The sequence below is a fragment of the Phyllobates terribilis genome, unplaced genomic scaffold (genome assembly GCF_046119375.1).
Source record: "Phyllobates terribilis strain yellow unplaced genomic scaffold, ASM4611937v1 Scaffold_1__5_contigs__length_1240528914, whole genome shotgun sequence".
In the NCBI taxonomy this organism is placed as follows: domain Eukaryota; kingdom Metazoa; phylum Chordata; class Amphibia; order Anura; family Dendrobatidae; genus Phyllobates; species Phyllobates terribilis.
In genome coordinates this window covers 481,876,982-481,893,236 of record NW_027362761.1, presented here as the reverse complement: position 1 = coordinate 481,893,236, position 16,255 = coordinate 481,876,982, and the positions used below count along the sequence as shown (strand labels likewise).

At 42.3% G+C, this 16,255-nt stretch overlaps 1 protein-coding gene across 3 annotated transcripts in view; it reads right to left on the bottom strand.

The window, feature by feature from the left end:
• NAIP (NLR family apoptosis inhibitory protein) overlaps positions 1–16,255 on the bottom strand; it is a 122,212-nt gene that overhangs the window by 67,564 nt on the left and 38,393 nt on the right. For all 3 annotated transcript variants that reach the window (XM_073679517.1, XM_073679507.1, XM_073679525.1), the window contains exons 2-6: positions 12,328–12,441; positions 11,335–11,929; positions 10,270–10,369; positions 1,217–1,298; positions 483–534 (exon numbers count right to left, since the gene is read on the bottom strand). In XM_073679517.1, coding sequence (XP_073535618.1) covers positions 483–534; positions 1,217–1,298; positions 10,270–10,369; positions 11,335–11,926 — 826 coding nt within the window. In that variant the 5' untranslated portion in view covers positions 11,927–11,929; positions 12,328–12,441. The remainder of the gene's footprint in view (positions 1–482; positions 535–1,216; positions 1,299–10,269; positions 10,370–11,334; positions 11,930–12,327; positions 12,442–16,255) is intronic.

The window sequence follows — 16,255 nt, the reverse complement described above, 5'->3', positions numbered from 1 at the left end:
GGGTTGTATCATTAGTATCTTTATAATTTGCAAAAATAATAAAGTTTCAAAGTACTGAAACGTTCATGCATTAATTATATGTAGCAGTAAAAGGATAATTCTTTGATAGGATAAAAACAAGAGTGAACTAAAATTTTTCAGTGTCAGAGTGTCAGATAAAATCATTAAGAAATGGCTCAAGTCATAACTGAACCTGACAACTTTTGAAAATATGTAGAACAGTGTTAATCTATCCTTTTTGTACACTTTTTTTTCATATTTAATTTAGAGTTGCTGATTGCAGAAAGAAAGCACCATTAAGTTGATAGAGAGAGAGCTCCGACTCTATGTCAAACCACGTAGGAGTAATGTTTGTTATAGAATGTGGCATTTAAGTGTTTAAGCAACAACGGCTCTTGAGATGGCACCATTATCCAATGTTCTAGCATTTATTCTAAAGTGACAATGTACTACCGTATAAATTCTAGGAAGAAATCACTTACTTGTTTGCCTGGGCTGAGCACTGTCAATCACTCCAGAAAGGAAATGTTTCCCCTATAACAAATAGTATTACATTTTAGTTACCAGACTTTACTATAATTCAATTTAGTGATTAAGACAATTTTTGACAGAAGCCATGATGCAGTGAACGATATGTTTTTTTTATTGATTCAAATGAACAGTGACAGACCCCTCAGAAAGCTTAATGGAAACCCTAGTTGACCAACCCCCAAATACATGTGTGAACAAAGTCTATGGAACACGGCTGAAATCCTAAAATCTGACAGACATTGATCTCTGTTCACTTTGGCCTTCTGGTATCCGTTTTTACATGATAATATGATACTTCATGATTTGTTATAATCTGTTTGATACAGCCATCATAATCTATTAGGATCATTTTTTACTACACTCTCCCCCATACAGAGCAACTTGACAGAAAATAGCAAACACAAATATGAGCAGAGTCCACGGTCGTGTTCACACCAGTTTGTTAAAAAAAGTACCTGATGACAACTTTTAACTGCAGCTGATCAGAACAGATCATGATGGATCTGACATATCCATCATAGATCCTGTAAAAACGGAATCCATAAAACCAGTAACAGTACCTAAATCTAAAATCATTTCCTATCCTGCGCACGTCAGCTAAGCAATTCAGTAGTATATTGTATTATCTAATTGATTCTCTCAGAAGAACTCTTGTAATGCGCAAAACAATATTCTAGGAACTCACTGTGAATCCATGAAATCCTTGGTAAGAATTTATGAGCTCTTTAATTTCATCTGGAGTTTTCTTACTTATGAGAAAATTGCACCTAAGATGAAAAAAATACTGTTTGTAATTTGCATAAACTAAATCACCTGACCAAATGCCTTTTGAGAAAAAGGAAGATTATCAAAACAGAAAAATATAAAATACTTCTCCACAATAAGCAATTGGAAGGTGCCATAGGTCTACAAACTTTGTAAGTAGATGCACTCAGGATACTAATACATCAAAGATCCAAAAGAAACTAAAACGGTTAAGGCCCCATACACAGTGGATAAAAGTTGGCAAAGCCTGCAGATTTTGGTGGGACTGGTCAACCATCTAATTTGTATAGCGTCCTCTTGACTCTCCTGAGACAGATGATGTTCAGGGACATAAGAAATCATCCATTGGAATTTCACATGAGGATCCTTTTATTCGGCAGGGATATGTGATTCCACTAGAGGAGTCTGGCATCATGGAGCACAGGAATGCTTGGCTGATACGAGCATCCCAGTGTATGGGGAAATCAGGAGAGATAGTGTGGCGCCCCTGAGGATTCAGTCGCTACAGAGGTACTGCACCTCACCCAGAGGTGTGGTATCCCCTTCTCTCAGGTAAGGAGGGAGTGCTGCCCGGAACCCCAACACCTGCATCCAACACTACATTGCTCCAGGCCAGCTGGAAGGGAAAGATGCAATGTGTTTTCCTGCTGAGCCCTGTCCCTGGCTGGAGTGGGGGGAACCCAGAGGTAGGGGGAACCAGTAGTGGGTGTGGGTGGAGGAAGCAGTTTGGGGGAGCACTATAGAGTGAGGTATATAAAGGGAGGCCATCTTAGGGTGGCAGGACAGTAGAGGAGTCAGTGGAGAACAGTCAAGGAGCAGGGTCTCTTTAGGAGCTCTGCTCCACAAGTAGGGCCCAGTCCTTGAGGCCCAGGTGGGGAGCAGAGGAGTAGGCTCCATTCTAAGAAGGGATCCTAGGGGGTACGGCGAGTGCAGGACGGCACCCGTACGCCCCGAATCTGCCAGAAGACAGAGGAATCGTAGGCCGCAAGAAGGGGACCGGCCCCTGGTCCAGCTGTGTAACTTCAAGTCTCGGCTGGGAAAACCGGAGGCTTCTGGCTTCTATAGTCAGTTACTGAAGCCTCATTCGAATCCCCGTGAGGGTCAAGCAGGTCCGGGAACTCCGACGAGACAGGAGGGACTTCAGAGCACCCGAGCGGGATTGAGAGTGGGAAGCGCAGGGCAGGAGGGAAAAAGACCCAGCGTGAAGACGGTCTAGTTAGGAACACGAGAAAGTGGGATTCTGCCAGGTACTCCTGATCTGCCTGAGGAAGTGCTGAACCCCTGCCTGGTGAACGCAGCGCGATGTGGGAGGCCGACAACTGTACAGTGCACCAGTGGAACTGTCATAAGAACTGTGAGTAAAAACTCGGATGACTGCACCGCACTGCCTCCGTCCCTTCTTTCATCTGCGCCATCTCTCCCTGACAGCACTACAATGCCCAGTGAAATCTGCGCGTCCTATACTGCCCTGGAGCTAGCTCTACCTGTGGAGAGCCACACCATCCCTGCTGCCGTAACACCAGCTCCAGAGGACTGCTCCGCAGCGGCGGCTCCCTTTAGCCGCATTCCACAGGTGGCGTCACGAACTTTCCAAATTCCCTATTCCCTTTTTACTGATCGCACTGGGTCACGGACCGGGCCAGCCACCGTGATATTCCCCACCGGCATCCATAAGAGGCCCGGCTGCTGAGTACCCCACGGCCCAGGGGGCTCGTCAATAGCTGTCCATCGAACGATTGTTCAGCCAACCAGGACTGTGGAGTCGGTAAGCTAAACTTCCGACTCCAACTCCTCAATTTCCCTGACTTGCGAATCTGACTCCAACTCCGACTCCACGACTCTGACTCCAAAGCTTCACTACTTAACATGTACATAAAGTGCAGCACAGATTTATCTAAAAGCAGATATCCTAAGATCAGGAATAGATCAGACATTTATAGGACATTTCATAACTTTCCAAAATTCTTATGAAAAAATTTACAGCACATCCTGCATTGTACTAGTGAACCCAAATTATTATATATTTTAGGAGTCAGTCCATTTTATACTGACTCTGACTCCACTAAAATGGACATCGGCTCTGACTCCACGACTCCGACTCCACAGACCTGCAGCCAACAGTTATCTAATGTGAACGGCCAGCTTTAGTCCTGCTACACTCACTTCCACATCGGGAGGTGAGCAAGGTAGGTGATGTCACGTCTACTGATACTTAACACAGAAGTGAGCGGAGCAGGACTTAAAATGTATTTGATGCTATTGGGGTAGTGTTGGGAAACACATATAAATAAGATCATCATGGAAAGCAAGACTCTTTATTATATTCTCATGCCTAATTCTTACAAAACAAACAACATTGCATATAGATTGTGTGCATGGATCCTGTATACAAACATGGGGAGCCTCCTGGCATTGTGTGCTAACCCCTAGAAGAAATGCTTATAGTGAATGATACAATGCAATGCTGTCCGGCCATGTTTTTTTCTCACAGATTTATACATGTACCTGTTTATAAATCAGAACCACATATAAAATACAGCTAGAACGTGTAGTGCTGGCATCTCTGCCTCCTGCCCCTCTCCCCCGGCAGAGACGCCGACTCCATTACTGCCGCGACTCCCCAGCCAGAGTGTCCCACTCCTCCATCCTCCCTCCACGCTGACTGCCTGGTGTGCGTGCACTGTGGATCCCCGGCCACTGTGCTTAGGGTGGGCGCTCCTTGCCTCTTAAAGGGGCCTCACTTGCCGCCCTAAAGTGTCCCCGGCCATTGGCCGGAGGACACTAACTGCTTAAGGCACCTCCTCCAACATGGAGGTGCCTGTGCAATGTCGAAAGTTTGTTGTTTAAACACTCTTGTCATTTCTCAGGTCCCAGTGCACGTATTGCCAGTTACTTGCCTGCCTTTTTACCAGCCGTGCCTGCTTGTCTGTCTATCAGCCGTGCCCACCTGCCTGTCTACCAGCCGTGCCCTCCTGCCTTTCTACCAGCCGTACCTGCCTGCCTGTTTTCCAGCCGTGCCTGTCTGTTTACCAGCCATGCCTGCCTGTCTACCTGCCGTGCCAGTCTGCCTGTTCATCAGACGTGTCAGCCTGCCAGTCCATCAGCCTGTGCCTGCCTCCTGTCCCTTGGGGGTCAGCTGCCATCCACCCGAGGTCAGCCCCGGAGTAGAACCTGGTGCACCTAACCGGTCCCTCCTTGGATCACAGAGTCGTCTAGCCGCCGTGCATCCGAGGTCGGATTTGGTGAGGCCCCTAGTTACACCCCTCAGGGCTCTCCTCACACCATGGCACAGTGGTTCCACCACCTGTCCCATTACAGAACATATAGTGTAAGGCAGCGCTAGTTATCATAATGGGGGATACTCGCTTCGCTGCGACAATCAATGCACACGTGCAAAGTCTTTTCCGGTATTTCTCAACTCAGCAGTTTATTGCACTTCATAAACCGCTTGTTTCCGGGTCCAACTCCGTGGCCCACCGACACACATATAATGTCCAGGAGCCTCAAGTGGCAGACCGGCCCACTTGGCTCTAGTTACAGCCTCCCCGCAAGGTAATAATAACAATGTCCATATCAATGTCCATATACACCGTGTTTTTACCTTTGCCGGCTTATGGCTGCTTCCGTCCGTTTGGTTCCCGCCACCACTGTGGCTTTACTGCTTCCCATATAGGGTTTCTAGCCTCTGGCCCTCCAAGGCTTACTGGCGTCTTAGTCACGAGACCCAGGCTTCACCCTCCAGGAGTCCACCAAGCTCCATCAGGCCTCACCAGGCCTCACACGGTGCCACACACACGGGGAACAGGCCTCACGCCTATCACACCCCTTGCACCACTGCACACACCTGTCCCAAATTACCAGGGTTTTTATATCCTATAGAAACAGCCACAGGACCTGTGCTTATCTCACAGTCACGTGTCCAGACCTTCCGTTGTGCAAAAGGACCTGTGTGATGTCACAGTCATGTGACCCGTCAGCTGAGGGGGGAGAAAATAGCATAAACAGACATACTAGATCATTATAGCAATGCCGCTGCACTACAATAGTTAAAACCTAAGATAGAAACAAAATAAACATATACGCTGCTGTAAACAAGTAAGTAAAAAGCAATTGTGCATATAAATAACTTAGGGTACTTAGTAAAAACTGTTTATTTAAAAAAAAGCATAAAAGCCATTTCACCAGTGATAAGGTGTACTCAATCATGATGGTCCTAGGACCTTTCCAATTGGGTACATCTTTGCGTTGGTGGTATGGATTTTAAGCTTTTTTTTACCAAAAACATTGTTTACTAAGTACCCAAGGTTATTTATATGCACTATTGCTTATTACTTACTTACAGCAGGGTACATGCTCATTTTGTTTCTATCTTAGGTTTTGTCTGTTTAATGGCCAGTGTGAACATGCTCCTCCATGTCGCATGTATACCAACTTATACCCCAGTTCATTTATTTCGGTTTTGCTTTAGTACGTATAGTTATTCTCAACTATTATGTTCAGCAGCACACTGCTCCACAGCGTCTTTCATTTCCTTGTTCCTGGGGGGATGGGGCACTACTCCTTCAGTGACAATTCTGGTTCATGTGCTTTGTTCCACTGTTGAATTTCTGATTGTTAACTGTGAAACATTAATGGTCTGTCATTGCTTTTCCTATAGTCTGTTATCACTATATTTACAAATACAGACAACTGAGCCTTGGAACAAGCATATGGCTTGGGGAAAGTGACAGCCATATTTGGGAGACCTGCTCTGCCAATGCTGGGGGCCCAGCCTGAAAGGGAATGGCAGGGGCGGTAAAGGAGTTGGAGGAAGAAATTGTGACTATGCAGGACTGAAAACAGGACAGGAGCTGACATAAAGGGAGGCGAGAGGTGGACAGAAAACTGCTGTATAGAAATTAATGGACTGGAGAGAGCTGACTGGAATTGCAGGTGTTAACTCTACTCCTGAAACATAAATACTGTGCACACTGGACCAGGTTCTGGTGGTTGAGGTCCTTGAAAACCAGCTGTACAATATGTAAGATAAAAGCTGTCATAGCAGGAAATGACAGCAGATAGAAAAAGCAAGTCAATTTCAAATTATTTTCATGCAGTCTAATTAATTATACCAGTTTCATAATATGAGAATACCCTCAAAAAGAATGCACAGACACAAGTAAGCTATTATTATGATAAATACAAAACTTTATTAAATAATATACAAAAGTGTGAAAAATATTTAAAATAGCCCATGTAGGGTACAGTATTCACACCAAGATGTGGAATGTGATAAACCTATTATATCTGGGAAAGCCCTAAAGCATGCCATACACATTAGCTTGTCAGCTGATGGTTTGGCTGGTCATTTGACCAGCAGCCATTTTAGCTATCTCTCCCATACACAAAAGCGATCGTTCAGCAGAGTGCTCCTCTGTTCTCTATGAGAGGAGAAAATATGATCGACAGTCCGAAATCGGACATACTGGAGCAATATTATCCCTACAGTAGATTGTCTGGCGGTCCGGTACACATTAGACAAATGTGTGTGGGGGGCTTAACTCCTCTAGGCATACACCTCCCACAACAAATGCCAGAAAAAGAAGCTAATATCCAAACATTGATTAAAGCACCACTTTTTTTTTTTACCCTAGCCTTACAGTGGCATGTAAAAGTTTGAGCATCCCTGGGCAAAATTACTGTTATTGTGAACAGTTAAGCAAGTTGAAGATGAAATGATCTCTGGATGGCCTAAAGTTAAATATGACACATTCCCTTCGTATTTTAGGCAAAAAAATATATATTTTCATCTTTTAAATTTTAAAAATTACCAAAAGTAAAATGGGCTGATGCAAAAGTTTGGGCAGTCTGCATGGTTAGTACATAATAGCACGCTTTTATGAAAGTATCACAGCTTGTAAATGCTTTTGCAGCCTGACAAGAGTCTTTCAAATCTTGTTTGAGGGATTTTCATCCATTCTTCCTTGGAAAATTCTTCCCGCTCTTTGATATTCCTTGGTCATCTTGCATGCATTGCTATTTTGAGGTCTAGACAGAGATTTTCAATGATGTTCAGATCAGGAGAATGTGAGGGCCATTGTAAAACCTTCAGCTTGCGCCTTTTGAGGTAGTCTATTGTGGATTTTGACGTGTGTTTAGGATCATTAATTATCCATTTCTAGAAGCCATCCTCTTTTGACTTCAGCTTTTAACAGATAGTGTTATGTTTGCATCAAGAATTTGCTGAAATTTCATTGAATCCATTCATCCCTCTACCCGTGAAATGTTCCCTGTGCCATTGGCTGCAACAAAACCCCAAAGTGTGATTGATCCACCCACATACTTACTGGTTGGCGAGATGTTCTTTTCCTGAAATTCTGTGCCTTTTTTACTCCACACATACCTTTGATCATTGTGGCCAAAGAGTTCTATTTTAACCTTATTGGTCCACAGGACTTGTTTCCAAAATGCATGAGGCTTGTTTAGATGTTCTTTTGCATACTTCTGACGCTGAATTTTATGGTGAGGACTCAGGAGTGGTTTTCTTCTTATGACTTTTCCATGAAGGCCATATTTGTGCAGGTGTCTCTGAACAATAGAACACTGTACTGCAACTCCAGAGTCTGCTAAATCTGTTTAAGGTCTTTTGCAGTCAAGCGGGGGTTCTGATTTTGAAATTTTGCTTGGTCTTCCAGACCTTATCTTGACCTCCACTGTTCCTGTTAACTGCCATTTCTTAATTTAATTTCGAACTAAGGAAAAGGCAACTTGAAAACACTTTGCTATCTTCTTATAGCCTTCTCCTGCTTTGTAGGCCTCCACCATTTTCAGAGTGCTAGGCAGCTTCTGTTTTTTGGCACAAGATTAGAGGAGTCTGGGTTTTTATAAAGCTGGGAAATTTGCATCACCTGGCCTTTCCTAAAGATTATAGTGAATAAGCCATAACACTAACAGACTAATTAAGGTCTAAAACCTTGATCAAAGTTATCTAAGCACACCAAGGGTGCCAATTTTCGTTAATGTAATTTAAAAAAAAAGACTATATATATATATGTATATATATATGTATATATATATATATATATATATAGTGGGTACGGAAAGTATTCAGACCCCTTTAAATTTTTCACTCTTTGTTTTATTGCAGCCATTTGGTAAATTCTAAAAAGTTATTTTTTTTCTCATTAAAGTAAACTCTGCACCCCATCTTGACTGAAAAAAAAAACATAAATGTGGAAATTTTTGCAAATTTATTAAAAAAGAAAAACTGAAATATCACATGGTCATAAGTATTCAAACCCTTTGCTCAGACACTCATATTTAAGTCACATGCTGTCCTCCTTGAGATAGTTCTACTCCTTCATTGGAATCCAGCTGTGTTTAATTAAACTGATAGGACTTGATTTGGAAAGGGACACACCTGTCTATATAAGACCTCACAGCTCACAGTGCATGTCAGACCAAATGAGAATCATGCGCTCAAAGGGAACTTCCCAAGGAGCTCAGAGACAGAATTGTGGCAAGGCACAGATCTGGCCAAGGTTACAAAAGAATTTGTGCATTACTCAAGGTTCCTAAGAGCACAGTGGCCTCCATAATCCTTAAATGGAAGAAGTTTGGGACCACCAGAAGTCTTCCTAGACCTGGCCGTCCAGCCAAACTGAGCAATCGTGGGAGAAGAGCCTTGGTGAGAGAGGTAAAGAAGAACCCCAAGATCACTGTGGCTGAGCTCCAGAGATGCAGTAGGGAGATGGGAGAAAGTTCCACAAAGTCAACTATCACTGCAACCCTCCACCAGTCGGGCCTTTATGGCAGAGTGGCCCGACTGAAGCCTCTCCTTAATGCAAGACATATAAGAGCCCACATAGAGTTTGCTCAAAAACACATGAAGGACTCCCAGACTATGAGAAATAAGATTCTCTGGTCTGATGTGTGGAGAAAACCAGGCACTGCTCATCACCTGCCCAATACAATCCCAAAAGTGAAACATGGTGGTGGCAGCTTCATGCTATGGGGGTGTTTTTCAGCTGCAGGGACAGGACGACTGGTTGCAATTGAAGGAAACATGAATGCGGCCAAGTACAGAGATATCCTGGATGAAAACCTCTTCCAGAGTGCTCTGGACCGCAGACTTGGCCGAAGGTTCACCTTCAAACAAGGCAATGACCCTAAGCACACAGCTAAAACAACAAAGGAGTAGCTTCAGAACAACTCTGTGACCATTCTTGACTGGCCCAGCCAGAGCCCTGACCTAAACCCAATTGAGCATCTCTGGAGAGACCTGAAAATGGCTGTCCACGAACGGTACTGGAGAGGATCTGCAAGGAAGAATGGCAGAGGATCCCCAAATCCAGAAAAACTTGTTGCATCATTCTCAAGAAGACTCATGGCTGTACTAGCTCAAAAGGGTGCTTCTACTCAATGCTGAGCAAAGGGTCTGAATACTTATGACCATGTGATATTTCAGTTTTTCTTTTTTTAATAAATTTGCAAAAATTTCTACATTTCTGTTTTTTTCAATCAAGATGGGGTGCAGAGTGTACATTAATGAGAAAAAAAGTGAACTTTTTAGAATTTACCAAATGGCTGCAATGAAACAAAGAGTGAAAAATTTAAAGGGGTCTGAATACTTTGTATATACTATGTGTATATATAGTCTAAAATACAAAGGAAATGTATCATCTTTAACTTTAGGCCTTTTAGAGATCATTTCATCTTCAACTTGCTTAACTGTTCACAATAACAGTAATTTTGACCAGGGGTGCCCAAACTTTTACATCCCACTGTATGTCTCACCTATGTAACTATAAGTTATATTTGGTGGTAGATTTTTTTTTCCTCAAGGAGCACTTGTAATGAAATGCAGACTTCACCAACATATAGCTGACATGTGCCAGGCTGATTTTAGACTACGAATCCATAAGCCAAACGTACACCAAACATCCGCCACAAGTATAGATTTATTCTGTACATGTTGTGTGTACTGTGACTCACTCAGGGAACCACTTGGCATGTTCTTTCCAGGGATCATCATTTTCTTCCCAGTGTCCTAGGCAGCCAGCACAAGAGAAGCACCGGACAATATCTCTTCTACCTGAAAGGAGAGAAACAAAAACAGATTCATTTACTTGGAGAAAATTCATGAGGCTGAAGTAAGGTAACATCACACTATGTAAAAATAATGATACATATTTCCTCTTAGATTTAAACCCTTCAGGGCCCAGCAATTTTTAGTTTTTGCACTTTCATTTTTGTTCCTTCTCTTCTCCCAATAGACATAACTTTTTTTATTCTTTCATCGACATAGCCCTATGAGGGCTTTTAGTGTTGATTGACATCATTCACTTTACCATATGGTGCACTGAAAAACGTTAAAAAAAATACGAGTGCAGTGAAATGGTGAAAAAAAATGCAATTCCATCCTTGTTTTTTGGGGGGTTTCATTTTTACGGCATTCAGTGTGCAGTAAAAATTACAATATTCTGAAACCCATGGCAAGCTGTACTTTGTTGGTTTTTTTTGCGTGGCAAGCTGTAGCTTTCTTATTGAAAATAGAGATTCAAGCGGATATAATATAATTAAAAGTCCATTTATTAGAAAATGTTAAAAGGCACGCAGACAAAGCATTCCAGCAGGTATAAAAACCAACGCGTTTCGACCTATCCGGTCTTAGAGTAAGACCGGATAGGTAGAAATGCATTGGTTTTTATAGCTGTCCCAGGCTCTCCGTGCGGATCTCCCAGCTATATCCTGTTACAACGCTACTGGTGAGCTGACTCTCCCTCTCGCTATTTTTACCGTATGTTGGTAGCTTTTTTATTGGTACCATTTTTGAGTGCATATGACATTTTGAATACTTTTTATTACATTCTTGGAGGGAGGTGACTCGCCTAAAAACAGGAAATCGTTAAGAGATTAAAAGTTTCATGCTGACAAAGTATCATACTGTAATGCATAATGCAGAGGAGACCAACTACAGAAACAGGTTACCCTGGTATGTATAGTATGTCATACTTCTAGATACCTATCCTATAACTTACGTATTTAGGTGCTGCTTACCAGTAAAGTAAAATCCTGCACTTGCAAGTTGTACAGGCTGAATCCTGGTATAAAAGGGCCAATTGGTAAAAGAGCTTAATCTGGCCTCTTCTCCTGAGTATGCTTCTGGAGACTCTTGACCAGTCTCTACATTTTGGACCCGAACCTCATACTTAGAAATATTTCCCACATCTTTCCCTTGAATAAATGCACAAGAGGGGTTGAAATGTAAATGTTGTTCATGGGGAGAAAATTTCAAACTGGCGCAAAAGAGAACAATTCCACAACAGAAGCACTGCATGCTACTATCGACACCCGTAAAATACAGCCCAGCGTTGGCCATCTCCATGGCTGTCCAAGACAACAATTTATCATCAAGAAGAAAAGATCTCAGTCTCTTGGCTTCCCATCTCATCTTCTCTTTGTAACCCGTTCCCAGACGTCGACGTATGGCTGCATGTTTTGCATTGCCGTCAGCAACATATTTGGGAACATTAATATCCACGTCAGAAAACTTTGCAAATGCACTTTCCAAGATTCTTATGTCAAGCTCTTTGAAATTAATGAGATTCTCGTTATTCTTCTCATCCTCATTTGGGTTTGCAGATGCCATTGCCTATGTGAAAAGTACAGTTTTAAAATAGTTATTCCAGCTTACCAAAATCCATATTAGGCCACGGCCCAACTATGAGATCAATATTTGGACAGTATTCGGTCAGTATTTTTTCTCAGGAGTGGAAGCCAAAACCAGGTGCGGTACAATCAGAGAAAAGGTATAATAGAAACAAGTCACCAATTCTGCATTTATCACCACTCCTGGTTTTGGCTGCCACTCCTGAGAAAAAATACTGACAGAATATTGACCAAATACTGAAAGTGGGGCCGTGGCCTTACTGTTAAAGTATGTAACAGCCACCCAAAAAGAGTTCTAAAGGCTACCTTGTTTATCAACTTGCAATGAAGGAAGGTTTAAGACAGTTGGTATAAAATAAAAAAAAATTAATAATTTCTTACCAGTTAAAGCTCTCACGGCTCAAGCTCCAGTGCTCTGGTGGTCCACGCTGGTCCTGCTGGTCACATATGTCGTTCACTGGCCTTAGTGATAATTCTTCTGTGTACAACACGTGACTGTTGAGGGCGGAAGGGAGAGGGAACAAAACACAAAATGAGACAAAACACAGGAAAAATGTTTTGTGACTGCAACATAGTGACTAAATTACTCCCTCACTGTGGTGTAGTCTGAATTACCTTCCATAGGAGGGGAACCAGAGAGGAGCAGCAGAGGCATCAGTAGTAGATAAAAGGTAAAGAGACTGCTTTCTGGTGATTATAATACTGCTACTGCCTGTACAGAGCAAGCTTGAGAATGAGTCTCTGGTTGGTGGATCGCTCAGGCAGGAGATATTGTAACAGATAATGTACTATTAACAAGGAGAGAATGGGGCCAAGAATCTTGTCCTCCCCACCCATATGAACCATAACAGCTTCATGTTCTGGCACCAACATAAGGGCCCTTGAGCAAGAACAGTATATGGGCCCTTTGCAGTCCAATTGGTTTGACTATGAGAGAAGCTGCTTTTTGATTTGGAAGTGGTAGTGGCCCCTGTACCTCTTGGGCAGGGGTGGGGAACCTCAGGCCATTTACGGCCCGCGATGGCCTGTTCTCCGGCCCCCAGGCAGATTTCTGGGAACCATAGTGCTTGGGCCTGCAGCTGTGTTTTGATGGTTACTGGCCTTTTAATTTCTTCCTGCTCTGTGAGCAAGTGCACGCAGTGTTCACTACTGAGCGCTGAGGAGCGTGCAATGAAAGATTATGTCCTGACACCAGTGCCAGCGTAAAGACTTACTTTGTGGGTGGAGTTAGCGCGCAATTTGTACGGATTTTGCAAGACGATTTGGCGTTTTTATTTATACCATTTTTATATATATATATGGCTTTTTGAACGCTTTTTATTACATTTTTGGTGCGTCAGTATAATGAAAAAGGGACATTTTTTTTACAGTATTCACCATACAGAATAAATAACTATCTAGTTTTATAGATCAGGTCATTCCGGACGTTGGGATACCAATCATGTGTACTTTATTTTATTTATCATTGTTTTATCACAAATGCTGCATTTTTAGTGGCAAAATGGCTTTTTGTGATTTTTGTGCCCTTTTTTATCTTTTATTTTACGTTTTTACACGTTTTATTTTACTTTTTTTTCATCTTTTCACTACATTCCACTGTGGGACATGTATATTTTTCACTTTCATCGCTGGTCTCATGCACTGTAGTACCTGAGACCTGTCAGTGGCCCACTGACTGTGCCTGTGAGACACAGCTTATAGCTGGATCTCACAGGCCACCGTATCCTGGGGTTATCAGATGACCTCAGGGTACCATGGCAACGATCGGCACCCATAATTACAATCATGGGGGGGTCGATCTTTTAATCCCCTTTTAACCACTTAGATACCACTGTCACGATTGACAGCGGTATTTAAGGAGTTAATCAGCCTCGATCGTCTCCCAAACTGGCCGAGGCCGATACTACAGTGTGTCAGCTGTTATGTACAGCTGTCACCCGTGGGATTTTTGGCTGCGGGGCGATGCTATTCTCTTATTACCAATTGCCATTTTAAACGGCGATGAGGGAATAACGCCCCTTAATGGCCGCCGTTTTTATGCGTATCCGCGGTCATTAAGGGGTTTAAAAGGGTTGTCCAGTCGCGCAATATTGAATATCAATATGGGATGAGTGGAGATACTACACCCAGCACCCCCACAAGTCAGCTGAAAACAGATTAGGCAGCAGTCAGATATAAACTAATTCTTTTGAATAGGAGATGTTCTGCAGTACCTGGCAACAGCAGCTACACATTGAATGGAGTTGTATTTTGCAGCTCTGTTCCATGTGTTTACATCTGGCTCAAGGTGGATCAAATAACAGCTGATTGGTGAAGGTGCCACCTATCGTTGGGGGTGCTGTGATAGGACAACCACTTTAAAGGGAACCTATCAAAACGGATAACGCTATTAAACTGCAGATGTAGGGTTAGTCTACAGGTTACCTCCTTACCAACCAACATATGATATACAGCTATGTTATAATACAGCTTCCTGACTTTGATGCATGCTCAGGAATTGAGCCTGCATCGCTGCCGACAGATGATAGCTCTGATATCATCAATCTCTAACAGCTGAGCGTGGAGTGGAGTTCACCCCGCAGCCGTTAACCTATTAAATGCTGCTGTCAATCTATGACAGTGGCACTACAGTGCGCCGGCAGGGATTGAACGTCATTCCATATGTCCATCGGCGCCCAGGTGACACATTCGCGGCGTGCTGATGAGTTGCCATAATGGTGGGAGGTCTGCTGAAGACTCCTATGCCTGTAATGAAGGTACTCCTGTGAATGCCAGCTTCTGCCAGTGTTCATAGAAGACTGTGATTCTTATATACAGCAATACTGCGGTATCTGTAGCACTGCTGTATTTAGCGATAGGTTGATCTTAGGTTCAAGTACTAACAATTAAAGTGAAAAGTGGAAAAAAATGTTTAAGAAAAATATAAATGTTCAAATCAGCACCCTTTTCCCCCATTAAAAATAAAGAAATATAAAAATATATTATCATTACATCCATAAAGTTGGAACTATCAAATTATACAATTAATTAACCCGATTGGTAAACAGCGTAATGAGAAAAAAAACTAAATGCCATATTTAAATTTTTTAGCCGTCACAACACTGCAATAAAAATGCTATAACAGGCGATTCAAACATCGTATCTACCCCAAAATGGTATCAATAAAAACGTTAGCTGAGGGAACAAAAAAGCCCTTGCACAGCCCCATCGACCAAAATTTTAAAAAATATGGGATTCACCATTTAAATAAAAAAAACAACTATGAATTTTTGATATCGCAGAATTCATACTGACATAGAGAATCATATTGACAGGAAATTTTTACCAGGTAGTGAATACAGTAAATGAAAAATCCGAAAACCCAAAACGCAAAAAAACAAAAAATAAAGTAGAATTGAACTTTTTTCACAATTTTGTCACACTTGGAATTTTTTCTCACTTTCAAGTAAATCACATGATAAAATGAATGGTGTCATTCAAAAGAACAACTGACCCCGCAAAAAAAAAGCAAAACCATAAATTTTCTCCCGGGTGCCACACTTTCAGCAAAGTGGTCAATACCTTCATAACGCTATTAACCTGCAGATTAACCCTATATCTGTTGATCAATTGATCAGCTGTAGTGGTGATGACATCTCCACAGTGATGCAGTCAATCACTGAGCTCAACGGCTCAACCAATATCGACAACAGGAGCCACAAGCTCAGTGATTGGCTGTAGTGCATACCAGCGTCGGACTAGTGTGCCTTGGGCCCACCAAAAAAATCATTCCTGGGGCCCACTATGTAGCTACATAGAAATAATATCAGCCCACCAATTGTATGGTAAAATGTGATAATATTGTGGTGTAACATAAAAACACAATGGTTCACATTTATCAAAAATGGCGTAATTTGAGCCAAATCTTGTGTACTCACTTCAACTCTATTATTCCATATTTATCATGTTTCGTCCCTAATGATAAATTTGGTGCAAATTATTTAAGCACATTTTAAGCTTGGTAGCACACTTCTCAATGTTAAAAAAGAGCTGACGTCCAGTGTCTCAAATGTTGCAGTTATGTCATTTTGTACAAATTGCAACTTTTTATGCATGTAAAAAAGGTTCTGATATAAATGCATTAGTTCCATGCCTTTTTTAAGACAGCCATTGCCGATAAGGGCGCTCCTCTCCCATTTCACATACATAAAATCAATTCAAAATATTAATGCCTTGGCACAGATGAACATACAGTACTAGTACGTGCACAGCATGGTCGGCATGTGTGGAGTTGGCCCGGGGGGCAGCCCACTTCAAACACGACATATGA